Source organism: Passer domesticus, chromosome 2 (genome assembly GCF_036417665.1).
Source record: "Passer domesticus isolate bPasDom1 chromosome 2, bPasDom1.hap1, whole genome shotgun sequence".
NCBI lineage: Eukaryota > Metazoa > Chordata > Aves > Passeriformes > Passeridae > Passer > Passer domesticus.
In genome coordinates, this window is record NC_087475.1 from 50140668 (window position 1) to 50167194 (window position 26527).

Sequence of the window (26527 nt, forward strand, 5' to 3'; positions counted from 1 at the left end):
GGCACAAACGACCAGCACGCATATGGAGCACATAAGATGTGCTTCTTGGTAGTATCTCAGTAAAATAAAGGGAGAGAATCTTCTCAACCAGGCATGGTGATCTCTTCTGTGTGTGATTTAATCATCAGTTAAACCAATGACAACTGGTCTAATTATTTTTTCATATGCTACATATTGCCAAGGCATCATTCCTGAAAATTTGAGCTAAATTAAATGGTCTCATAACCTAGGCTTTTCATGTTCTACAGGCAAGGGTACATATGAAACATATATTTGGCCAGGTCGATCCAAACCCATCCTCGGAGGGCTGGTATGGTAACGGTTGGCGAAAGAGTACAAATTGCGTCACATGTTTTTTTAGAACTAATCTCCTCATACAACATCTTCAAAAGTTGTAGTTACAAATTAGAAAAGTATAGAATTCTTTTTTTATCTACCTTTCCAGCACAGGAGCTCAAGTGTTAGTGTTCCAAACCCCACCATTGGTATAGAATATTGCTAGTATTTTTCTCTTTATACCGTATTTCAGCTTTTGCTTTCATTCATTCCACTCATACCCCTACTTTTACCATACTAAATACAGGTTTTTTTTTACTTCAGTGCATTCTTGTATTCATGGAAAAATAATTTCTAAGGAAGTCCTAGTCCTGCTGTTACTACGACGTTTGGCATTTTCAGGAGGTGAAGAAAGATACGTTGATTGAAGTGCTTGAGGAAATTCAGCTAACAGATGTAGTGTAGTTTCCATGTCAGTAAAAGAAGAGTACGTTGTTTTTAAGAGGTATCCATTGCTTAGGCAACACAGCAAAGGCAGGTCAGTGCTTTCCTTTAGCATGATGCAGAAAAGCAGTGGCATTTCAGAAGAAACTTGAAGTTAACTCCATTTTCCAGTGATGTTATGTCATTGTTACAGAGTTTGTTTAAAAAAGACTTACATGAACCAGTAGTGGTATGTCTTGCTTCCTAGGTTTCCTCAGAGGAAGTAGGCAGAGCTGTTAAAAGATTGCATCCTGCCATAGAAATTGAATTGCCTCTTATGTCTCCATATTGGGTAGCTTTTCAAGCTGGAGCTATTTCCACATTGAAGGAAAGAGCCTGACTAAAGGCACACTGTCACATTGAATGGCTCATGAGACAGCCTTGCCTGTCTTGTATTTCAGGTCTTTGTAGTCTTTGAGGATGTTTCAGGAAGAGGGAATCCTGATCAAAATGTTGGTCCCTGAGGCTGTCCAGTTATCCTGGGTATACATAGATTGTCATACTGCTGGGCCCACAGTCCCCTTGAAAGGATTGTGTAGTAATAGTACATCAAGTCAACACTAGATTACAATATTGTAAAATGTAAGTGTTGTCAGAGACAGAGTGAAAGAATGAAGTATAAATGTGCATTTATGAAAGTGGATTTTTAAAGATTTTCCTTTCAGTATTTGTAGAGTGGGGTGCTGGTGTATCAAATCAACCTTTTTAGGTTTGCTGCTGCTGCTGTTTTGTGCTCCTAATGTTTGTCTGCCTTTTACCTTTAAAAATTGACAGAGTGACATCCTGTTACTCAGAAGCTATATACTTGTTACTGGATCTCTCCAAATCATTTGTAGATATCAAAAGTAGGTAATACTGGTGTTAAATCTGTGATAATAGAGTGTTGAGAAATTAAGGATTAGTTTCTTTTTTTTAAAGAATTAAATTCTTACTTTAAATATATGAACACCTTCTCATTGTAGAGTTTCTAGAACCATAACTCATTGCATAAGGTAGCAGGCTGGTTAAGTGTACAAGTTAGTAAATATATTACCAGAACAAAAACATGTCTTAAACAGTGTAGGAAATAATCTATTTTCAATACAACTACCTTACTCCATTTGTACAAAAAGGGTGTATCTAAAACAGTATCTTCTAACATACACATTCTCTTTACAATTCAGTCAGTAAGAATTTTACTTTTATTTTTCTCCAGATGAAGGAGTAAGACTTAAAATTAAAACCAGAAAAAATAGAAAAATTTAATTATAGACTGAAACGAAAAGTCCCTATTATTTCTCTCTAAGTTTCATTTTTGTAGAGTTATACTTCTAACAGATTTCGTATCAGTACACTCTACTGAAATTATCTTGGATTACATCAGAATTTTTCTTAAATCAAAATTATTTTTAAGAGCTGATACAGGTTTTTTTCATCTGTGTACTGTTTGGTAGACATTCATCTACTGCTAGTTATGTTTCTTGTATTGAGGAACTTTGCATTACTTAAGTAAAGTTTTTCAAAACATTACATTATTGAGAAGCAATCAGAGTTTTGGTGTGTTTAATGTATTTTTTTTCATTCTTTGATCATATGGAAGGCCATATTGAAGTTCTAAATAATTAATTTCTGAATTTACAGATTAAATGTTTACATCTCAAACCTAGGTGCAGTTCAAAACTAGACACTGCTGGTTTTTATAATAAACCATAAATCTCATTGGCTAGCCCTCATATATTACATTTTTAGATCCTTGAATCTAAGATTGAAATTGCAGCATTTTTAGATCAAGGAAGCTGATCCACTGCATTCTGCTACAAACTACTGTCTGTCACTGAAAACTAATGTAGGAATCTAAACACTGAATTCAGAATATGTAACAAAGAAGATGCATATCATTTGAAATGCTTGTTTTTATCTTTGCTGCTTTTGCATTGAATCTGTGCTGCTTCTGTGCAACTGTTTTCCACTGTAGAAACTCCATCCTGCTGCCTTGCTTCTCGTGAGCGTATTTACAAAACTAGTGATGTAGCTGGGCCTGCCTCTGCTATCTCATCTCTCTCTCACAAACTGAAGGGTGGGTATGCATGCCAACATAGCAAGGTTATTCAGATTGTTTGCCTACAAAATGTTTTGGGTTTGTTTTTCTTTCTCCTTCCATTCATTTTCATTGCATTCATGTAAGAAAATAATGTTTTGAAAACGAATGTTCTGGGAGCTCATCTGATGTAATCATTCACTGTTGCCTTCCTGAGCTGCAGCAACTCCATGATACACAATCTAGCTGTCTCTGCTTTGTAAAATGGAAAGTGACTGTTAGTCTAATTACAGCTGGTTTCAGACAATAGGCAAAAGAAGTATATAAGAGGAAACAGGAAGTAAAATATGTGAATTTTTTTTTTCATACAGACAGAGCAGCTTGCTGTTTTATGCAGTTTTTCCTTTGGGAAATTTTTCTTTTTTTGCTGATAGTTGTGAATGCTAGTTAGGATTATTTATCTCTGTATGTGCAAATCCAGAACGTTGGGTTTTTTTAAAAAACAAGATACTTTCATTGTTGGAAGCCATTTTTAGGCTATACCTTTCATAAGCAGTTTTGTTCTGGAATGTTTTCCTCATTGGTATTTGCTAATCATGCATGTACTTTATGCATCCGTTTGCTGAATGACTTGAAGTGTTATATGTCCTCTGAAATGACTGTCATCTTTTCACTTTCTTTTCTCTTTACTGAGGCATTCTCCAAAACTTTGAATCAAAAGTATTTTCTCATCTGCCAGACTGGGAAAAATGTGTATAAAAGTAGTTCCAGTTTGCATTTCAGAATTTGTCACAAAATAAGCATCTCAAAATAGCTCATGAGTAAAACTGGTGAATAATTAAGCTGGTATGGTTGAAATGCTTGGACTGATATTTTCAAAACTTTTTTTTTCTTTTAGCAAGAACAGTCATTTTATAAACCACAATTTACTGTGTAATTTCTTGCCTTTCTATTCCAACTTCACCCTTCCAAGTGAAAAACAATTATAGAACTTGTAAAAATCAAGACAGAATAGACTCTCGGAATTGATTAGGATGATAAATACTTGCTATGTTCTTGTTATATTCTATTGCTTACATTTGATGTATTATTCTTGAATATAGACACAATATTTCTTCTCTGCTCAGAAAAATACGAACTTCTGCCATGTCCTGGGAAAGCATAAAAATATTCTAACCTTCAGGCTTGTTGACTATTGCAATATAATTAATTACCTTCACTTTTTTCCTGTCGTTAATTTTACTGTAAGATATTTGAATATGGAAATAGCAAGTAAATAATATTTTTCTGTAACCTGAGGAAGCATCTTGGTTGCTAACTTTTGCTCTAAATTTTTCTTGGTTGTTTTTTATATTAGGAGAGATATTAGTTAGAAAAGATTGCATCTATATATTTTCTAGGGTAGGGGTAAGGGTTAGTGATTGAGAACTGCATGAAGTTACTTCAGATCCCATAATACATAAGAAAATAGACACTGATTTCACATCTTCTAATACTGAAGGTACTAGATAAAAAGTGATTGTCTACCCTGTTCGCATTAGAAATCAGGGCTTAAATTTGTGAATATTCTCTGATTAATTGAAACTTTATTTTTTAACAAATAGTTGCTTTCCCAAAAATATGCCCAGGCAAATGCAAATAACCTTTTAGTATCTATAAAAGTATAGTATTCCCAAGTTCTGTGTCCTAATTCTGCAGGGTTACTAGGGAAACACTACTCTTGTTTGACTAATGAAATCCCAGTCAAATCAAATGGATTTAACTCTGCATTCAAGATTTTTCAGTAAGGATTTGTGGAGAGACAGCTGTATTAACTGCTGCATTGCTTGCCAGTAATTTCCATATTGCTTGGATTAATTTTCAAAATACAGTTCTACGAGAGAGACTTGGTTCACAGAGGTGAATCAGGAACAGATTGCCTTAATAAGCTGCTTTTTACATACACTTGTGTTGTATGTACTTGTACTAAGCTACCTGTAGTTCTTACAGCTCTTGTAGTCTTATAGCTCTGTAGATTAATGTATATGCAAAGTCAGTGTGCATAGGAACAATAAATGAGTGCATCAAAGTAGGAGGACATCGTTGACCAGAGTTGGCCATTTAACTTAGTGGTTGAAAAAAGTGGCTTTGTTGTTTTGGAGGGGGTTTTAGTGTTTTGGTAGCAGAACATGGGGTAGATTTTGGACTCGAAAAAGTAAATTCCATAGATTATCCATTTGAGTGAGTTTGAGCATATTTTCAAGCCTCTTGCCCAATTTGCTTTACTAACAATATTTACTTCCTACAATTCCTGGCTTTTTAGCATTGAAGAAAATAAATATGGCAATACATTTGATCTCTGTGCAAGTCTCCTGTTGCAGTCAGCCTGTCACACATTGAGATAATATAGTCCCTGGTTTCTGTTGCAACTGTGGTAAACTTAGTTAACTCCTGGAATTTCACTTAGGGATGTAAATTGTGCTTCCTTTACTAGTGTTTCGTAGAAAGAGTGAACTGTGCCTTTTGATACCTCCACAGTAGTGTTTTCTCTGTAAAAACTTCCTAACACTTGTTTCTGTGTATCTTTGGGAAGAGAAATGTATCAAAAGTATTCTAAGGGGAAAAAGATCCCTTCATGTTTCCTTTCATTTTGATGTGAACCAGAAGCATGTGTTTGATATTTATCTTGTGTTCAGGTCTTCAGTCTTTGTTTTGTGCCATTAAGGGTGTCACTGTCAGCCTTTAACAATTCAATTATGAAACATTATACAGGTGACCGAATGAATTTCACAGGAGCTGCTAGACCGATTTCTCCAGCAGGAAAATCAGACATGGCATCAAAGCACAGAGCTGACTGCAGGTCGCCCAAGCTTGACGTGCGAATGAACCGAGCTGCTGCCGAGCAGAAGAAGCCCAGAAGTACCGATGGCTTATCAGCCAGTGAGTGCCTGATGCTGAAATCAGACGCCGCAAAGTTGCGCTCAGACTCGCACAGCAGGTCTTTGTCACCAAATCATAACACTTTGCAAACACTAAAAACTGATGGAAGAACAACTCCTGGTCTGAGAGCTGAATCTCCAGGGCCAGGAACTAGGTCGTCTTCTCCAAAGACAAAGACGCTTACAGGCATTAGATCTGGTGCTAGTTCTCCACGATCCTCGTCACCCAATGACAAAACTCTACCTCAGAAAGCTCCATCCCCTGTAAAAACAAAGCTTGATCCTCCTCGAGAACGCTCCAAATCAGATTCTTATACATTAGATCCAGACACCCTTCGCAAAAAGAAAGTGCCACTGACAGAACCCTTAAGGGGGAGGTCCACTTCACCCAAACCAAAAATTACTACAAAAGATGGAAAACCTGCACCAGAAACTGAAAATAGAGCTCCTTCCCCTCATGTCGTACAAGAAAATCTTCACAGTGAGGTAGTTGAAGTCTGTACTTCAAGTACTTTAAAGACTGACAGCATTACAGATACCACCTGTGAAGACAACACCGAATTCAGAAGTCTGGATGATGGTTCTAATAAAGTTCATTTCAGCATTGGAAAAGCACCACTGAAAGATGAGCAAGACATGAGATCATCTCCAAAAGTGAGCCGTAAATGTGCTGGCAGGCACACAAGACCTAAAAAGGAAAAATCCAGCTTCCTTTTCAAAGGAGATGGATCAAAGCCCATAGAGCCTGCCAAGCAAGCAATGTCACCTTCTGTTGCAGAATGTGCTCGAGCCGTATTTGCTGCATTTCTTTGGCATGAAGGAATAGTTCATGATGCCATGGCATGCTCATCTTTTTTGAAGTTTAATCCAGAACTGTCCAAAGAGCATGCACCCATACGGAGCAGCCTTACTCAACAACCTGCAGAGGAAAAAGAAACCAAGTTGAAAAATAGACATTCATTGGAAATATCATCTGCTCTCAACATGTTTAACATCTCACCTCATGGACCAGATATATCTAAAATGGGTAGCATCAATAAAAACAAAGTCCTCTCAATGTTAAAAGAACCACCTCTGCATGAAAAGTGTGAGGATGGAAAAACTGAAACTACCTCCTTTGAAACATCCAGTCATCACACAATGAAATCTAAGTCTCCTCTTCCATTAACACTGCAGCACTTAGTAGCTTTCTGGGAAGACATTTCTTTAGCAACTATTAAAGCAGCTTCCCAAAACATGATCTTTCCAAGTCCTGGTTCTTGTGCAGTGTTAAAGAAGAAAGAAAGTGACAAAGATAACAAGAAAGCCAAAAAAGAGAAAAAGAAGAAAGAAAAGGTTGAGGCTAGGCCAAGGGGAAATCTTTTTGGTGAGATGGCCCAGCTTGCAGTGGGAGGACCTGAAAAAGATACCATCTGTGAGTTGTGTGGAGAATCCCATCCATATCCAGTGACTTACCACATGAGACAAGCTCATCCAGGTAAGACTCCGTATTTTTAATTCCCATGTCCATCCATAAAGTATATTTCACACACATTTTGGAGTTAGTTGCTGTTAGGAGAATGTGTCAGGCTATCCTTTCTATTATATACACTAAATTTAAAGTTACACTTGCATACAGATTATTTTCACATATTTGTGTGTAATTTTATGTAGCTAGGGATCTAAAGTTTTTAAGTTGTTTGAAGCAATGTCAAAATAATGCTCTGACTTTACAGTAGCTCTTCAGGAACATGCCATGTTTTACACTTTAGGATTTGAAACTGCTGAGAAAATTTAAATAAAAAATTAGATTGGTCAGTTAGAGTTTCTACAATTGGCATAAGTTTTCTGTTTCTGGTCTGCTGTCAAGAGTAGGAAACTTCTGTCTGCTGTGTCAGTACTGGGTGTCAGTGACTTAATATTTTTGCCGTACTCGTTGGTCTGTGTGTGCAAAGTTAAAGTCCTGAATCTTTCTGAGAAACTCTAATCACGAAAAGAATACCCTCCATTCCCTCTTCAGCTTTGTTAGCTAGGAGGCAAGATTTTTGTGCTTGTTAAATTACAGATATTGTTGGCTAACTTCTAATACTGACCTTAACCATAACTTAGCTGTCTGAATAGGGAGCTTTGGACAAGTTCTTTATAAAACTTGAAAACTGCAGTGCGTTTGTATTCTTTATACACTGGTGGGACACACAGACAAGACCTTTGTTTAGTAACCAATTCAGATGTAGAGAAAAGTAGAAAATTAGGCCAGGAAAAGACAAGCATCTTCCTTTCTCCCCTCTTCATCCCTCTTTTACAGCAATGAGTAATAGAATAAGAATCCTGCTTTTGAAATCAGTTGTTATCTTTCCCCCCTGTAGGCTGTGGCCGCTATGCAGGTGGCCAAGGTTACAACAGCATTGGGCACTTCTGTGGAGGATGGGCTGGGAATTGTGGCGATGGCGGCATTGGAGGGAGCACATGGTATTTGGTGTGCGATCGATGCCGAGAAAAGTATCTCCGTGAAAAGCAAGCAGCAGCAAGAGAGAAGGTATTTTCAGCTCATGTGTTTAACTTTCTATCTACTTAATAGTGCTGCTTTCACACCCTGAAAAGAAGGGCTAGTTTAAGAAATTTGGAATTTCATAATTCAGGAATATTGTCCTATCCTCATTGTTAGGTTTAAGATAATAAAATAGAAACTTTGCTGGCTTCTGACAGGTTTTCTTCCCTTCAGATGATAGTGTGCTCAAATTTGTACAGTAATTATATTTTTTATCCCAGTATAATGACAGGATTGAATGTAATAATTTTGTTAAGTATCTATCAGTTTATTTAATTTTGAATGGTTTCATTTGTTTGCTAAAATGAGTGCTGTTTTAACTCCATGTTTATAGTTTTTTTAATGATTCTAATAATCCAGATCTTTGCATACAAGATGCCACTAGAGGAGTTTTTAATGGGAATAGTACAAAAAGTGTTTTTCTTGTAGTGGTCTTCAAGGACTAATTTCAAAATCTTGCTCAAAGTATGCAAATATGTTGATGTTAATGATGCTAATTTAACTTTATTTTTAAGCTAAACTTTTTGCACACAAAATTCATCTTGATGGAAATGTCAGAACTATCAAACTATTAAATGTTTGCAAAGGTAAGAAAGTAATAGAAGTGTGTTCTGTCATAGGAGGCATTTTACAACAGGTAGAACTAAGTAGCTGTATTATGAGTTAGGTTCTCAGATTTTCCTGTGGTGAATTTAATGATGCCTTATTTAAATGATCTAGATTAAACAATCTAGGAGAAAACCAATGCAAGTTAAGACACCTCGTGCCTTGCCAACTATGGAAGCTCATCAAGTGATTAAAGCCAATGCACTGTATTTACTATCACTGAGTAGTGCTGCTGAGCCCAGTATCCTCTGCTATAACCCTGCAAAAGCATTCCAATCTCAACTTCCCAGTCTCAAAGAAGGAATTTCTGAAGACTTTCCCATTAAGATGCCATGTCTCTATCTACAGACATTAGCAAGGTAATTAAAAGACGTGTATTGAATATTGATTCTAGCACTCATCTGTAGAGCATTGGATAAAAATTGTGTGTAAACTGAACTACGTAGAAAAATACATATTTTCCTAATTCTTCATGTTTTTTTCTTCTGTCTGTTCTGATCCATGATCTTGTTCAATCTTTTAGATTGTATTTTCTCCTAGAGTCAAATTTTACCTAAGTAGCTTTCAGATTCTAAATATTTTATAATAGTTCAGTTTCTGTCCACAGAATTCAGAATTTCCCGAAGAGTTTAATTTAGTGGGTTAGTAGCAGACATATATGCTTCTTTTTTTCTCTTCATAGTTAAAAGGAGTGAAAAGGAAATCAGAAGACTTTTGCTTTCTTGGTAATTCTAAGTAAATGTCACTGTAATGTCTCATGTATGTTAGGTAGACTTTTGGACCTAAAATACGTTCTGGAAATACTTTATGAAAATACTAAAAGGTAGAAAAGGATGATCCCCACTACCTGTTGGTTGAGAATGCCACTGTATATTCTATGAACAGTTCAAAGCCACAACCAGCTTAAAAGCATTAATAGGTGAAGAGTACATGACTTGCATTGGCTGACGGGGTGTATTGGCAAAACAACTTCTGTGTGCGCGTGTGTGTTTCAGCAGGTTTTAATCTTTAATCCTCATTTAAAAATCTCATTTGGTTTAGGCATCACCATGAAAATTTTGTTGGGTACCAGGATGACAACCTGTTCCAGGATGAGATGAGATACTTGCGTTCAACTTCAGTACCTGCACCGTACATCTCCGTCACTCCTGACGCGAGCCCAAATGTCTTCGAAGAGCCAGAGAGTAACATGAAATCTATGCCCCCAAGGTACTTCCCTGTAATTCTAGGTGCTACATACAAATGTTAAAGCAGTTTCATAACACAAATTTAAAAAAAAAACAGAAAACATTGCTGCAGTTAAGAAGCTAAAGTATCAGATCAGTCTCTGAAATGGCAGCATAAAAGCCAAAAGTATATGAAGCTGTAGTTAGGAAATTTTCAGTGAATCATAGCATATCAGGTTTATTTTCAACTGTTAGCAGTGAAATATATTTGAATATGTAAGTATGCAAGGAATATACAAATCAGAACTGAAACTTTTTACTGTACTTCAGTTACTTCTCTAGAAAGATCCTGGGTTTACAACCCAAATATCAAAAAGAATTTGTTCAGTTGATAAAGACTCTTAGCATACAGGGAAATTTATCCATAGCCTCTGCTTCAGGCCTGCTTATTTCCCCATAAAGAAAAATTTTCTAGTATCTGTAGAACAGGTGAAGTGATCTAAAGATCAGTAATCCAAGGAGTGTAACTGTTGCAAACTCTTTGAAAATGTAGCAGGTTTTTTTACTCTATATCCATTCTTTATCACAGCTGATTGAGTGCAGATTAATGGGCTTTTTGAAAGGAAGCAGCTGTTGTTCTCATTTCAGGATTTCATTCTGAAGGGAAGTTTGACCAGGAGGAAATTTCATTACCTTACATTTTTCAAAGCAGATGTTGCTGCTTTGTTCTGTGGGACATAAAAATGTCACCAAAGAAATGACAATGCTGTCTAGGACCAAGAGTGCTAGATGGTTTCTGTCAGGTTAAGCCACTTTCTTGTCATGTTACATTTACTGTGTTCGAATTCAAGCAGGTATAAAAATTTTTGTTGCACCAGGGAAAAAATGGCTCTTACTCTTCATAATAGTCCAGAATCTACTTAGATGCTCAGTGTTCTCATGTGTCAGTGATTCCTCATGTTATAGTGAGGATGTAATGAAGAGAAAATTTTCTTTTAATCTGTTTTTATTTCAATTTGTTTTATTTCATACTGACTGCACAAACAGTTTATTGGAATACTACAATCTATAATGTAGTCTTTTCAGAAATAGAACTTTTCTAACAAAACTCCTTAAGAGTGCATCGTATTGGTATATTCCTTTATTAAAACTGTGGACACCATGGTCTCCTGAGGCCTATAGGGACAGCATAAGCTGGGAGTCCTTCTGCAGACTGTAAGAAGTCCATTGAAGGTAAGGAGTAAAACATGTCAGAGGTATAGCCGTAGCAATTCAAATTTGACTTTAAGGCTAATGATGTTAGAAACTATTACTTCACATAAAGTTCTAAATTTCAGTTGGCTTGCGTATTAAAAATTCACTTCATAGATGTTTTCACATGCATTTTCAGGAGAAGTTTGGTCTGAAACTTCAAATTAGGCATGATCTGAATGTTTCTATTTCTCTCAAAGAAATACCTAATTCTTGGAACTCATCATGTTCATCATTACATTTGTTTATAAAGCACTTGCATGCTTTTTCACCGTGTGTAATTCTAATATGTGCTCCTTCTTTTCCAGCATTTAAACAGTTCTTAGGTACATAAGACAAAGTTTCATGCAGTAGTAACATTGTGATTATGAAATGCATGTATCCTTATTAATTATTGGTGTATAATTCAGATATACTGTATGTATTTGTTAATGAGTGTATTACTTCACTGATTTCTTTGTAGTTTGGAAACCAGTCCAATCACAGATACAGATCTTGCAAAGCGCACAGTCTTTCAAAGATCATATTCAGTTGTTGCATCAGAATATGACAAACAGCATTCAATTTTGCCAGCACGTGTAAAAGCAATCCCCAGGAGACGAGTCAACAGTGGAGATGCAGGTAAGAGCACAGACATCAGAAGCAAGGAAAAATGATTGAAGGATTTGCAGTTCTTCTTGGAAATTGTAAACAAATATATTTTTTATAAATACATGTAGTGACTTTTTAATTATAAAACAAAATAATAGTAAACATTAGGTGGATTAGGATTTACTGTAATTCTAAAATTTGTGGTGAATCTTCTGTGCCTGATTTAAAAGTGATGGTGGTATTTTCTCTCTCAGTTGAAGCATCATTTTTCCATATTGCTTTTTTAGTGGGGTTTTCTCTCAGAAAAAAAAAATCGTTCTAAAAGTGCTTTATTGCTTTTAATTTTTACTTTGGCTATAAACTTGAAATGCACAAGGAATCTAATGTATGCATATTTTTATGCTTTTGAATAGAAGTGGGGTCCTCTCTCCTGAGACATCCATCTCCTGAACTTTCTCGGTTAATCTCCGCCCACAGCTCTCTTTCCAAAGGAGAGAGAAATTTCCAGTGGCCAGTATTGGCATTTGTAATCCAGCATCATGATCTGGAAGGACTTGAAATAGCGATGAAACAAGCCTTACGGAAATCTGCTTGCAGAGTCTTTGCCATGGAGGTATTCATGTACTGATGGCTCTCGTGTGATTGAAATAATGTGGTCGTAAATTCTGCCTTGGAAAATTTTTTTTAAAATTATGCTATGTTTGCTGTACTATAGTTGTCATTTAAATATACTGTTATAGTTACAGAGCAATAATGTCTTACTTGAAGACCTTTGCATTTTTGTCTGTCCAAATCATCAGTGCACCTCCTTCAATGAATGGTGTAGGAAATGGTTTTATTTCAGGTTTGCTTAACCAGTTGGTAACTCCTTGTATGTAATTTGTTTTAGGCCTTCAACTGGCTTCTTTGTAATGTCATTCAAACAACTTCTCTCCATGATATTTTATGGCATTTTGTGGCTTCCCTGACTCCTGCGCCTGTAGAGCCTGAAGAAGAAGAGGATGAAGAAAATAAATCAAATAAAGAAAATGCAGAACAAGTAAGTGAGGTTCTGCGGATTTTTGTAGGCAAATTACAAATACTTCCATGAGAAGAACAAAACTCCTTAATCCTCCCTCTGTGAAACAAAACCTTAAATTGTAGTTTAAATAATTTTGTAGACATAGATTAATTTTTCTTCTGAATCATCAATTCCTATGTGCTGATGAATCACGAGGTCTTCTAAAGCATTATTTTTTAGTATTCTTGGGAAGTAGGAAAGCAAAAAAAGCACAAGCACATTGCTAATCCATTTAAAAAATATAACCATTTGCTTTTTATTCCTCCTTTCCCTGTGACGAGAGAGAAGCGAAAATATTTTTTGGAGAATCTTGGTTTGGTTTAATATGTCTTTCAGTGTTCTAAAAAAAGTTAATTATGAAAATGCATTGTTAATTTACATACTGCTGTGTATGTATATAAATGATTAAATAAGTAATTATATATGCAGTAGGTATACTTGATTCAGTGATTTAAGAAAAATCTATAGCTCTGAAAATGTAGCCTGCAAAACGGTGCAGTCTAACATCTCATACTTCCAAAAGATATCTACATACAATCTACAACAAAGATATTGAGATACAACCTATTGTAGACTTAGCTCTGATTTAAAACATTATCATATCCACAATGAATAGCTAAAAGAAATCATGCTAGTGTTGTCAATAAGTCAGGTTAATCTTTATCACTTCAAATCTAATCAAGTTTTGAAATTAGTTGTTCTGAAATTAGTCTTTTCAGCAGTGTAACCTGGTACACTGCCTTTCTGATACTGACACACCTTAACTAAGAATTGTTATTTTCAGAGCTCCAATGAAATGCAGCAATTGATAACATCAGCTTAGTTATCAAGTTTGCTATTGGGTGGATTTTGCTGCTCAGATAAAGTTGGTTTCAACTATTTATTTCTGATTTGTTTCTTTGTTTTCAAATTATTGTTGTATAATGTTTCACATCTTTAAGTCATGCGAAATACGTGCAGTATACAACACACTTCCCAAATCCCCTGTTTGAGGCTTGTGTGTAACTTACTCCAAAAATTCTCTGACAGGAACTGTGTCAAGTTCACATTCATTGTAAGATTGTTGCAGTTACTCTTACAGCAAATAGCAGAAATGTTTTTGTTTACTTAACTTTTGTCTCAGAAAGTCTGTTAATAACACCCAAATTGCTTTGCTCTGTAGGAAAAAGACACACGAGTGTGTGAACACCCTCTGTCAGATATAGTGATTGCTGGGGAAGCTGCTCACCCCTTACCCCACACTTTCCATCGCCTTCTTCAGACAATCTCTGATCTTATGATGTCTCTTCCTAGTGGTAGTGCATTACAGCAAATGGCCTTAAGGTAAGCACAAATCAAGAAAAATTCCTGAAAAGGCTGGAAATGTAGAATTACAGGTTAAAAGATTTTGCAATGTAAAGGTTTTATCCAATGTAAATAGGATGCTTAAAAGCTTTGTGCAAGAAGAAGCACGTCTATTCTCACCCCTAGGAAGGAGATGCATAGAAGACACTCAAGTGTTTATACATATAAATAATAATTGTGGAGACTTTTAAATTCTATGCTGTGCCCACTATGAAAAGAAAACATCTAATAGAATAATATGGAAGGATCTGTGTGTATGTGCAAGGCTTTGTAGTGCTCTTTGCTCAGAAATCTGTCACCTGGATAGTATCTTTAAACTTAGAGATTTTTTCTGTGTATTTGTCTCAAAAGACAAAAAATTAATAATAATGGTTGCATTTACTACTAAAATTCTAAGAAAAGTTTATTGCTGCTTTCCTGAAAAAGGTGCCCTAGAAACACTTGAGATCCTGCAAAATTTGAAGTCAAATGTTTCTAGAAAATACTTTGAGAAGCAAAAATGTGATTAATAGTTTCATGGATAAGTTATGTCTTTTGCCAACATTCAAATTTCAAAGTCAACTAAATGTGTTTTCAGGTGCTGGAGTCTTAAATTCAAACAATCTGATCACCAGTTCCTGCACCAGAGCAATGTTTTTCATCATATCAACAATATTTTGTCGAAATCTGATGATGGAGATAGTGAAGAGAGTTTTAGTATCAGCGTTCAGTCTGGTTTTGAAGTCATGAATCAGGCAAGTATTACAGCTCTGGCTCAGAAGCAGAGGTATTTGTGAACAGTCTGTACTTCCGATGATGATTCTCTTTAAATTAAAAGGCTCTTTATTGCAGTGTCATATTTTCTCGAACAAATCTCAGTTTAGGGTCTTGTTCCTGCTATTTAGGCTCTCATATTTAACTTTAGAGGTTCAAATATTGACCTTTAGCCTGTATATTACTCCAGCCTAAATTTTGGAGGAGTGCTTGTTTGCAAGTAAAGTTTTTGGGGAATGTCATGGAGTTGGTTAGCTTTTTTAATATTGTGTACTTCCAGTTCTTTGCTTACATCTTTTTCCTTCTGTTATTCTGAGGAGCATGAATTAATACTTCTGTTTAATATTTTTAAGTGTTTTCTTCCATTTAGTAATATATTTAGGCATTTGCTAATATATTCAGCTCCTAGCTATTAATGTTTCCTTTGGCTTAAAGGACTAAATAATTTGAATCAAGGACAAATTTGTTGGAGAGCACATTTCATCAAATCAGAAATGTCTGTGTGATTTTAAAAATTGTAAACCGTGCCCATGTATTTGGGCTTACTGTCAAGTATTTTAAAAATTCCCATTTGTTTTCACAGGAACTGTGTATAGTAGTTTGTCTGAAAGACCTAACCAGCATTGTTGACATTAAGACATCAAGCCGACCTGCTATGATTGGTAGTTTAACAGATGGATCTACAGAAACATTCTGGGAGTCAGGAGATGAGGACAAAAACAAAACTAAAAACATCACAATCAACTGTGTAAAAGGAATCAATGCACGTTATGTTTGTGTTCATGTAGACAATTCCAGAGATCTTGGGGTAAGAGGAAAATAAAACTGTCTGTCATTGAAGGTGCATAATCCAAGCTGTATGTGTTTATCAATGAAGAAGTGCTGTTTTCTTTGTGAGTTGGTAATTCTAATGCTGAAGTTCAGATTTCAAAGTGAAGTTTCCAAGTCCTGTGATTTAGAAAGCAGGAACTGTTATGATCAGACTAATCTGTCTGAATTTGCAGTTACATAAAACTGAAACTGGGAAACTTAATTCTTAGTGGCATGTTCTATTTCAGACACATTTCCAATAATTTAATTCTTGTATGTTACTTTCCATGCTCATGGTTTCTTCAGAAGCATTGAAATAAGGACCTGTCATGAAATCCAAATTTTCTAGACTTTCTACTTTCTAGAGAGACTTTCTAGAACTAGACAGACTTTCTGGTTCTTTTTTATTGATCTGTACAGTAATTTTACATGTATATCTGTATTTCAACTACAGCTTTTATTATGAAGAGCAGACTGTGTTAGAGAGCTGTGTTTAGGAATTCTTTGTCTTGGCTTTTGATCATGGGGGTTTTTTTGTAATGAAGCAATTTTTCTCTTTTATGTATGTACTCTCTTAATACAGAAGTAGTAGTCAGAACTGTCTCAGTTGAAGTGTTTCTTTCTTATTTTGCTTGCTTGTTGCAGAACAAAGTGACCTCCATGACCTTCCTAACTGGCAAGGCAGTAGAAGATCTCTGCAGAATAAAGCAGGTAAACATTTTAACAGTTGATGTACAGTAATTGCTGTTATTTTTTGTGCACATACCAGAGATTTTTCTGAGTAAATAGTTTCCATTTCTTATGGTGATAAATTACTTTGCAAGTATCAGACATTATTAATAAACCTTGGAAAATACTGAATACATAACTGAATTCTGTCATTATTAATGACAGAATTCAGTTATCTATTGGCTATTGATTTGTATGTTCAAATGGCTATTGATCAAGCTTTTAGTCTACTGAAACAGAACAGGGTTATCTAAAATGTTCCTTAGATTAATTTAGTTTTAATTACTATATGGTGACTTATCCTTTCAGCTGGAGAAGGTTTCCCAAAAAACTCCCAGAACACAGGCAAGGGACTGATTCAGCTTTGCTTCCTCTTTGCTCTGACACTTTTCCAACAGCTTTTTACCTTCCAGCACACCCACATACTGTATCCTGTCTCATGGTATTAAAAAAAAAGTTAGCCTTGTCTGCTGCAGCACAGTTAAATGCAGACACTGAGAATTAATGTAGAAGTGGAAAGAACAAATATTAGCTTGATTATAAATGAGCCCATGGAGAGAGGGCTCACTTGGCTCAGGGCTTGGGTTTCTCTGAGTAATGATGTGAGGCACTGCACCCTATCAGTGCTTAGTTTCCAGTAGTGACGCTGCAGTTTCATATGAAATATATTATTTTATATAGCATTATTTATGTTGTTTTTTTTTTAAACAGTACTTATTTTAAAATAAAATACACTTAATTTGATACAGTTCATCTCCCCTTTTTTACAGTTAAGTCCTGCATGTCTTGGTGTAAGGGTAGCAAACACTGACTTCCACAGAGTAACAATTTCTTCAGCAGGGGTTTGTGTGAATAGAGATGAAGTAATGTGTGAAATTATAATTGTGTATTATATTTTCAGTTAAATTGTAGAGGCGTTTTTCTTTTTTCATAAAAGTAGTGACCAAGTATTAGTTTTAAGAGTTGTTGTTGTTTTTTGGGTTTTTTTTTAATATATGAGCTATTGCTTTGAGGATAAAAGAGATAGGTAGGCCACTATTTCTAATCAGCTCTACAGATAAAACTGAAATGGCTATATGTCACTTTTTAATCTGAACTCAGGAGGTTATTTATCATTAAACATAAGTCTTACTGCTCAGGTTGAGATTTTCATTACAAGCACAGGATTTCTTACAGTGATATATATATAATGATAGGTGACTTGTTGTTTGATGTAATGTTAGTTTCCAACTTTATATTCCTCTTTAATAGGTAGACTTGGATTCAAGACATATTGGCTGGGTAACAAGTGAGCTTCCTGGAGGTGATAATCACATCATCAAAATTGAATTGAAGGGTCCAGAGAACACATTAAGAGTTCGACAAGTGAAAATTCTTGGATGGAAGGATGGTGAAAGCATTAAGATAGCAGGCCAGATTTCTGCAAGTGTTGCTCAACAAAGAAACTGTGAATCTGAGACACTGCGAGTATTCCGACTTATAACATCCCAGGTGAGATTTTAATGATGTGTTACTCAGTGAAAGTTACTGTGAAGCGGTTTATGTTTTAATGGAAAATGTCACATCTGCACTAGTTTGTCTTTGAGAGACACTAATTATCATTGTCTTTCTTCCAGGTATTTGGGAAACTTATCTCCGGAGATGCTGAGCCAACCCCAGAACAAGAAGAAAAAGCACTGTTATCATCCCCAGAAGGAGAAGAAAAAGTACACAATGTATTTATTTGTATTCTATCCATAATACTTTGCTGACAAAAATGATCCAGGATGATATTCAGTATTTGTTCCATTTCTTGTGCTGCATAATTTTTAGATCAGAACAGAAGTAAAAGGTTGCAATTGCTTATTTTTAAAATATCATAGTGTATTTTTAATACTAAACCATAGTGTCTTATTTTAAAGTAAATTATAACTGAGGCATATGCATTTAATGGAAACACCATAGTAATGGTGATGCAAATGATGCCTACAATTAGAGGAGTACTTAACAGCTGTAGTAATGGTCAGCCTGAAGGTTCTGGCCATTATCTTTTACTTCAAGAGACACTGTTAATGTGTAGAAAAAAGTATGAAGAAACTGCGCTTCACTTGTTTTGCCTATTATTTCATTTGATGCTTCAATTCCTCTTACAAAGGGAAAGTTAATACATTGAAGAGGTATATATTAAGCTTAGCTAAATTGATCTTGGTTATATATCTTTCTGTAAAAAAAGCTACTAACTTATAAAACACAGTTTATTGACACATTCCATGGTAATTGCTACAGTAATTAGGAAGTGTTCTTGAAACTTTTGATCTAATATTAAACATGCTTTTTATGAAGGCAACATCAGATGCAGACCTGAAGGAGCACATGGTAGGGATCATATTCAGCCGGAGCAAACTGACGAATTTGCAGAAACAGGTTTGTTCTTTTGAAATTATTTGAGGATTAAATATTGGTATCTTGTAATAAATAAGCTCAATTGCGGTGAATATTGCTATGAAGATTTTCACAATAATAGAGCTGTTAATTAATTTTGAAATTTTTTAGTTTAGTAAATTAAGCAGAATCTACTTTTGTCACTCATCTTGGCAAATATTATAGTCCCCTAAAAATGCTTTTTATCATGCTATTGTTTCCAAAACTTTTTTTAAGTTTTCGGATCAGTAAACTGAACAAGAGACTATTTTTAATAAGTGCTTTTTATTTGTGTGTGTTGAGTAAATGTATTTCTTAGGGGTTTTATGTGGAGTGGTTTTTTTGGCCTAAATTCTATGTAAAAAGTAAATTTAAATAATCTGAAATAAAATTTAAAGTAATTTCAGTCAAATTTTCCAGAACATAGATGAGCAAATTCAGCATTTTATTCTTCATTTGAATTTATGCTAAAAAGTAATTTTAAGTGCAGGCCAAATTCCACAGGTTTCCTATTTTAGCCATACTTGTGAAGTTACCTAAACATTTTGCACTTGCTGAAAGTTTTTAAGAGCTGCTGTGCGTCTGGCAGGTGTGTGCCCACATCGTGCAGGCCATCCGGATGGAGGCGACGCGCGTGCGCGAGGAGTGGGAGCACGCCATCTCCAGCAAGGAGAACGCCAACTCGCAGCCCAGCGACGAGGACGCCTCCTCGGACGCCTACTGCTTCGAGCTGCTCTCCATGGTGCTGGCGCTCAGCGGCTCCAACGTGGGCCGCCAGTACCTGGCCCAGCAGCTCACTCTGCTCCAGGACCTCTTCTCCCTGCTACACACGGCTTCTCCCAGGGTGCAGAGGCAGGTCAGTGCTGACCGCACTTGGTATTGCTGGAAAAGCATCTTGGGAATACTAAAATCATGTGATTGGAAAAAATACGGAATTTCTTTTGGGAATTGAAGTGCCAGGTTTTAGGGTGTTTGTTTTTTAGAGCGTGGTAGAAATGTCTGTCAGATGAACCAGCACAGTGGTTTTTCAGTATTTCCTGTTATGTGTATATAATGCTTATGGAGCCTGTGTGGGTAAGATGAGAAGTTTTTAATTGCCAGAGTCTGTTATGGACCTGGCATGAGTCCTTAGCTTCTGTGTCTTTACACTCAGGCTCTAAGTGTAGTAGTGTGGAACTAGACAGCTCCTTTCTTGGTACACTTGGTATCCTCAAGGTGAAATTTAATATCTGTTTCTTTCTGAATTTGAGCGTTATCTGAGGGTATATATAGTTATGTGCATATAATACATAAATAATTAATATGTTAATAATATATAAACATAAAATATTTGTATTAGTACAGTTAATGCACTGTTTTGTTGCTAGGTGCCGTGCCTTGTTCAGGTGGATTTCAAGTTTCTGTTGCAGCAGTTTTTATGTTTCATACTCTTTATTCTTCCTTTTACCATTTTTGAGCTCAACTTGCTTGCAGGCAGATACTTAGTAGTTGTGATACATTGCAGATAGGCAATAGCTTTTCAAGAGAACATTGAGGGCTTGCAAAATTACATATGAAATGTTAAGTACTTAAGATTTCATCAGCTTTCATGCTGATTTGGACCAAACTTTGCATAATAGATGCAATTTCAACCCTAGCTTCACCAATTGATAAGGTTATATCATTTCAAGACAACTCTCGTTGGGTCCAGAGCTACTGACACAGCAAAAAAATTCCAGTTAGACTATCAAAAGGAAAAACAAAGGCATTGGAAAAGAGTATTATAATTCTTAGTACCTCAGGCAAGTACCTTGTTTCCAGAAGTCCAGCAAATAAGTTGGACTACCACAGTAGTCTACCACGGTTTCTGACATCTCAGTAATACATATGAAGTGGGTACCATGCAAGCAAATCAAAGTTCTACAAACATCTGTATCACTCTTGCTCTAAGTCCAGTACCAAACGTAATTTTGTTATTATATGGAGACTAAGTGTTGTTTGGGTGAGATCAGTGTTAGACTCTTTGGCCTTGTCTTGCTGCTTACATTAATAAACACTTCATCATTATATAGAAATACTGCAGAATTTCTTACAGGAGTAATTAAGTACAGCAATTAGACTGAGTCCTTCTAATTGAAATAAATTGTGAAGAAGGACTTAACGTGATTTTTCTTGAAAACTCCAGCTGTCTTGGTAAGAACTGTGGTATTCTGTTTTTTTTTTTCTCCAGGTAACATCATTACTGAGGCGTGTTTTGCCCGAGGTAACCCCCAGTCGCCTGGCAAGTATTATAGGGGTGAAGTCTCTTCCACCAGCAGATATAAGTGATATAATTCACTCAACAGAAAAAGGAGATTGGAACAAACTAGGTATCTTGGACATGTTTTTGGGATGCATTGCCAAAGCTCTCACTGTACAGCTAAAAGCCAAAGGAACTACTATCACAGGGACAGCTGGCACTACTGCGGGCAAAGGAGTCACTACAGTCACACTTCCAATGATCTTCAATTCCAGGTTAGTTTAAAAATATGTAACAAACTACTACAACCTACTGTATGCTGAGTATGTACACTATTTCTTTGTGCTGGATTTTGACAAATATTAACTATTTGAGTTTATTTCATCTGTTACCATTTATCCTTTGCAGCTATATTCGGCGAGGTGAAAGTCATTGGTGGATGAAGGGGTCAACACCTACACAGATTTCAGAGATCATCATTAAGCTCATTAAAGACATGGCAGCAGTGAGTTTCTATCCTTTAAATGTGGATGATATTCAAATATTTCCAATAATAAAAAGTACATTTTTATTACTTTTGTTACAGTTAGTATCAGATTGAGCTGTTAAATGTAAATTGGTCTCAAGAAAAAAAAACCCATACAGTTTTCTGGATAGAGTCTAGGGTTAAAAGCAGTAGCAACTGAGTTCTGATTCTGCTAAACAGAAATCCAGTTTTGAAATAAGTTTTTTAAAAAGTTGCTTTTACTAGAAATTTAAGAGGTAAACAATAATTATGGGTCATTTTCTAACATTATTAACTTTAAAGTTTAATTTTTAAATCTTGAACACTCAGAACTTCAGTTGAAAAGTAAAACTTACCTGTGAGGTAAAATAACAGCATTGTTTTCATGTAACTGTATGAAGACCTACTGTATGGATTTTCTGGTTGAGATTGACTTCTTTCAGTCGCTGAAATCTACACTTATAGTTACTTATTACTTTGTTTATCTGGGCTTAAATTTTCCGTAGTTCTGCTTCAGACAATTTTTTGGAAGAAAAATTGAAGAAAAGTGAATCAGCTATTTCCCAGAAATAGCTGGGAAAAGAAAAAAAGGCTCTGTATCTGTTTCTGGGAAAGGAATTTAGTTAGGAGGTTGTTTTTGTTTCCCTTAATTCTGCACCTATTTCAGTGAGATGCTCTAAATGACCCAGATTTTCCTCTGCGAATACCCTTTGAAAGGTTTTTCAGTATCTTCAGAATGGAAATCCTATTTTCTAAGCCATTCACTGTGCTTGGATTAAGGAGGTTCCTTCTCAAAGTTGCTGAAGCTGGATGGTAGTTCTCTGTTGATTTGACTGCAAGATTTTAGAATCTCATAACTGATAAGAGTTACAATTAAATTCTGTCTGTGTTGGAAAACTTTTTGGAAGCTTTTTAGAGCTGCTAATTATCAGCAAGGTGGCATCAGTCTAACTATCCTCTTTATAAGAGTTACAAATGTGATTCCTTTCACATAACATTTTCCTACCATTTGCAATGTGTAGGTACCTGTATCCGAGTTAGTCACTATAGCTTCCTTTTTAGAGTCCAGTGAATCTCAACTATGTGTCACCTACAGCATAAAGTTTAGGACTTTAGAGATTACAATAAGAATTGAAGGATGCAGCAGCCTTTGAATCAGAAACTTGAGGGTATGAGTCAGTGGCATAGGCTCAGAATGCTAAAGATTAGAAAGTGTGCTGTGGTTCTGATGTTTGCTGTGTACTCCTCTTTATTTCTTTCTAATACAGGAACTGTGGAGTCTGTTCAAGAGGATGAGCTAGGCATTTGAAGCTAATTTTTATAGGAACCCACTGTGATCTGTGTGCTGGTCACAGTCATTTATCCGTGCTCCAGCTCTGCATCTTTATTTCTCCAGAAGGGGTGGGGGACACTTTAGGAAAAGGACTTTCCATTCTTCATATTATATGCCCTCTACCTATTCCAAGTTAATTATTCCAGCAGTTGGTCAGAGACAACCTCAATCAGTCACCTCAGTATTTGAGGGCTAATTTTTACCAGATCTGTCTGATTTGAGAATCAAGACCACGTTGGATGGGGCTTTGAGGAAGCTGGTCTAGTGGAAGGTGTCCCTACCCATGGCAAGGGGTTGGAATTAGATGATCTTGAAAACTCCTTCCAACATAAATAATTCTGTGAAAACACCTAATTTATCAGTCATGCCCGATTTCCTCTTCTCCTGTTCTAACTTGAGATACTAACCTAATGTTTTGTAGCTGTTCTAATTACAGTTTTAGTTGCTTTTAATATTAATAATAATAAATTGAGTTTCCTCTTTAACAGGGTCATCTGTCAGAAGCTTGGTCACGCGTGACGAAGAATGCTATTGCTGAAACCATCATAGCTCTGACCAAAATGGAAGAAGAGTACAGATCACCTGTGAGGTGCATTGGAACTACCAGAGTAAGAACTTCACCAAACTTAGCATTAGTTCATTGTAAATGTGCAGTAGGAGCCCATTCAAGAACCTTCTATAGGTCAGAAATACACAAGCCAAAACTGAATCAGAATTAAATGTGTATTTAGGGAATCTCAGAAATAATGAAGAATAAGTGTGAAATGTATATATTTGGAAGTTTACTCTTTAAATAATTTTGCTTGAAGTTTGTCACATTTGTCTTACACTAAATGTGAGATCATCTGTGTGGAAAATTGCACAATATGTATCAGCTGTCTTCTTTCAGCTCTCCAAGCAATTATTATAAGTGGTTTGACTTCTAGGTAATCAGCTGCCACATCTCAAGGCTATTATGAAAACACTCTAACAGATGTTCTCTAGGACAACTAAGCTAAGCTTCAGTTGTGTTTGTCACAAAAAATATTTGCTGAGCCCTTTATTCCTGACATGGTGTAACCTGGTGACTTTCTTTTCTTGGTCTTTACCTTGTCTGTGAATCTTCTATAGAAACTAAGCACTATTTTAACCTTAACAGATTGCTTGAAATACCAAGAACAGCATATTTGTAAATTATGACATTCCTGCTGTCATAGGGAGCACAGATTTTAGCTTCTCAAGTTGAATAATTACATGTAAAAGTAAAAAAAGTGTTTGTTTGCAGTGGTTTCAAGCATTTGACACTCATGTTCTTTTCCATCTCAAAAGGCTGTACCAGTTCTTCTTTTCATCATTTTTGTTGTTCATATAGTCTCTGCTTTCTGGAGGTCACAGTCTTGGATCACCACTGGCTTCTGCTGTTGTCATATTAGTTTAATCAGGTCTTAGAGGAGCCCTGAATGTCAGCCCAGCCACTCCTGTGACTGAGTGTAGTTCTGTCGTGGAGATGTGGGGTTTTGGGGGAGTCCAGTAAAGTTTCTCAACAAAAACTATTTTATTCAAATCAAATATTTGATTAAAGATTGATCCAAAAAGCAGCAGTCAAGTGCCTTTCAGTTTTGTTTGCAGTGACAAATTATCCTCATGTAGCTCATCTGTTCAGGATTTCTCTGTAGTCAGTGGAAAAGAAGAGAGAAAAGCTTCCTTTGACTAATTAGCTCAGAACCTTTTCTAGGTAAAGCCAGTTGCTCGATGCAGTGAGGAGGGATCAGGAAAATCAGTCTCACTGTGCTCAAGTTTTTGGGTGGTTGTTTTTGGGGTTGATTTTATTTTTATTAGTCTGTGTCCTTGAATTTCTTCTTCCCCAAAGCCTGCAATGTTTGGGTCAATGTACAAGTCTGTATTTGTCATCTTTCTTCATAATGTGCTTTGGTTGATCTTTCTTCACTTTCTTCTTTCTTGTGTGCTAACTACTGTATTTATAATCATAAAGTGACATACCTGAAAAAAACAAGGTAGTTCCCAAAAGTTAAATAAATTTTATTGTGTTCCTGACTTATTTGGGAAGATAAACTTCTGTATGAGCAGGCTTCAGCTAACAATAATAGAGTTTGCAGGTAACGGTGACATTCTTATCCGACAAAGTTTATCTCTTCAGTATTTGGTTTGATTTTAATATGCCTAAGACATTTAATTCTACTTTGCCTTTCAATAGCTGTGGCTGGCCTTGGCATCCCTCTGCGTACTTGATCAGGATCATGTTGATAGACTCTCCTCAGGAAGATGGATGGGAAAGGATGGGCAACAAAAACAGATGGTAAGACTGAAAATCATACAGTTTTGTGTTTATTTTTATATATTCCCTCATCAAAGAATTTAGAATAATTATAGAGAATGGTAAAATTGGCCTTTCTTCCTTTTCTTCAGTCCCAGTGTGGACTGTATATATGTTTGAAGTATTTGTGTTCTAGGTAAGTATTGCTCAGAAAACAGAAATTCCAACTTAAAACAGTAATGTTGCAATCCTGTCAGTATTCAGGACGAAACGAGGCCTTCCTAACACCTGTGGCATGAGTTTTTTAGTAGATTGACCCAGTTTGTACAGCACCCTCTATCAGAGCTTTTTCTTTCTGACTTAATCCCTGTCACGAAATAAAATCGATTCTTTTGTGTTACTCAATAACTACTTCTCTGTAATTTAGCTTCCTCTTCCCCATCTCACTAGAGAATGATTACTCCAGGAAGAAACTACTTCTAACTGAATTTAGCAAAACTACCATTGAGTCAGAGAATTTATAAATTTCATATGGAATATGACTGTCTCCATACTTTTCAGTTGACAAAATGCCTGTACTTTTCTGTATGATAAAAAGTCTGTGATTTTTTAATACCATTTTAGAAAGAGCACATTAATTGAGCTGGTCTCTGTAAATCTTGGTTAGGTGGATCCCTGTGGGAAGCAAGGGAAAGGTGTGCAATACCAGCCAAGCATGGTTAGAGCAAAGAAGATCCAAAGCAGTTCAGTGTAGGTAGAAACAGAATACAGGAAGCATAGAGCTGCAGCAGCAGCAGGAATAAAACTCTGCTGAGATAGAAGCAAACAGAGGTTTCAGAGGTGATTAAGTCAAAGGTCTTGGAGATGTCAGAGGAGCAGCCAAGACATTGTTAGCAGGTATTCAAGCTGCTGAACCCAGCCTGAAATTCCCCAGTCCTGTTCCACATCAGGATAATCAGATGTTGAGGTGAACTGTGTGTCTCCCTTCCTGAACTGCTTTGAGAGAACTCTGTTCTCAGTTGCCTGAGAGTATCATGGAAACCATGTGTTACAATGGACCACGTATTACAATGGAAACTTGTTCTCAGAGATGCGCACAGTCATAATCAGTTGTTGAAGTCCATTTGTGGGGATATTTTGAATTGCAAAACAAAACCCTGCTGAATTTTTAAAAAAATTATATCAGTAGAGCAGCTTCATTTTGTGATGGATTTTTGTTATTTCAACCATCCTGTCTCTGAGGTATGGATGACCTACAGCTTTGTTTAGGTGTTTGAAAAGAGTAA

At 36.0% G+C, this 26527-nt stretch overlaps 1 protein-coding gene across 1 annotated transcript in view; it reads left to right on the top strand.

Annotated features, from left to right (window-relative positions):
- Positions 1–26527, top strand: part of MYCBP2 (MYC binding protein 2) — a 175664-nt gene that overhangs the window by 139701 nt on the left and 9436 nt on the right. The window contains exons 56-74 of the mRNA XM_064408498.1: positions 5528–7171; positions 8040–8209; positions 8942–9186; positions 9869–10036; positions 11708–11865; positions 12249–12448; positions 12725–12874; positions 14058–14218; positions 14817–14973; positions 15576–15800; positions 16448–16513; positions 17783–18022; positions 18148–18246; positions 18854–18934; positions 19521–19787; positions 21141–21424; positions 21558–21654; positions 23476–23595; positions 25182–25283. Of these exons, the coding sequence (XP_064264568.1) occupies positions 5528–7171; positions 8040–8209; positions 8942–9186; positions 9869–10036; positions 11708–11865; positions 12249–12448; positions 12725–12874; positions 14058–14218; positions 14817–14973; positions 15576–15800; positions 16448–16513; positions 17783–18022; positions 18148–18246; positions 18854–18934; positions 19521–19787; positions 21141–21424; positions 21558–21654; positions 23476–23595; positions 25182–25283 (4634 nt within the window). The remainder of the gene's footprint in view (positions 1–5527; positions 7172–8039; positions 8210–8941; positions 9187–9868; positions 10037–11707; positions 11866–12248; positions 12449–12724; positions 12875–14057; positions 14219–14816; positions 14974–15575; positions 15801–16447; positions 16514–17782; positions 18023–18147; positions 18247–18853; positions 18935–19520; positions 19788–21140; positions 21425–21557; positions 21655–23475; positions 23596–25181; positions 25284–26527) is intronic.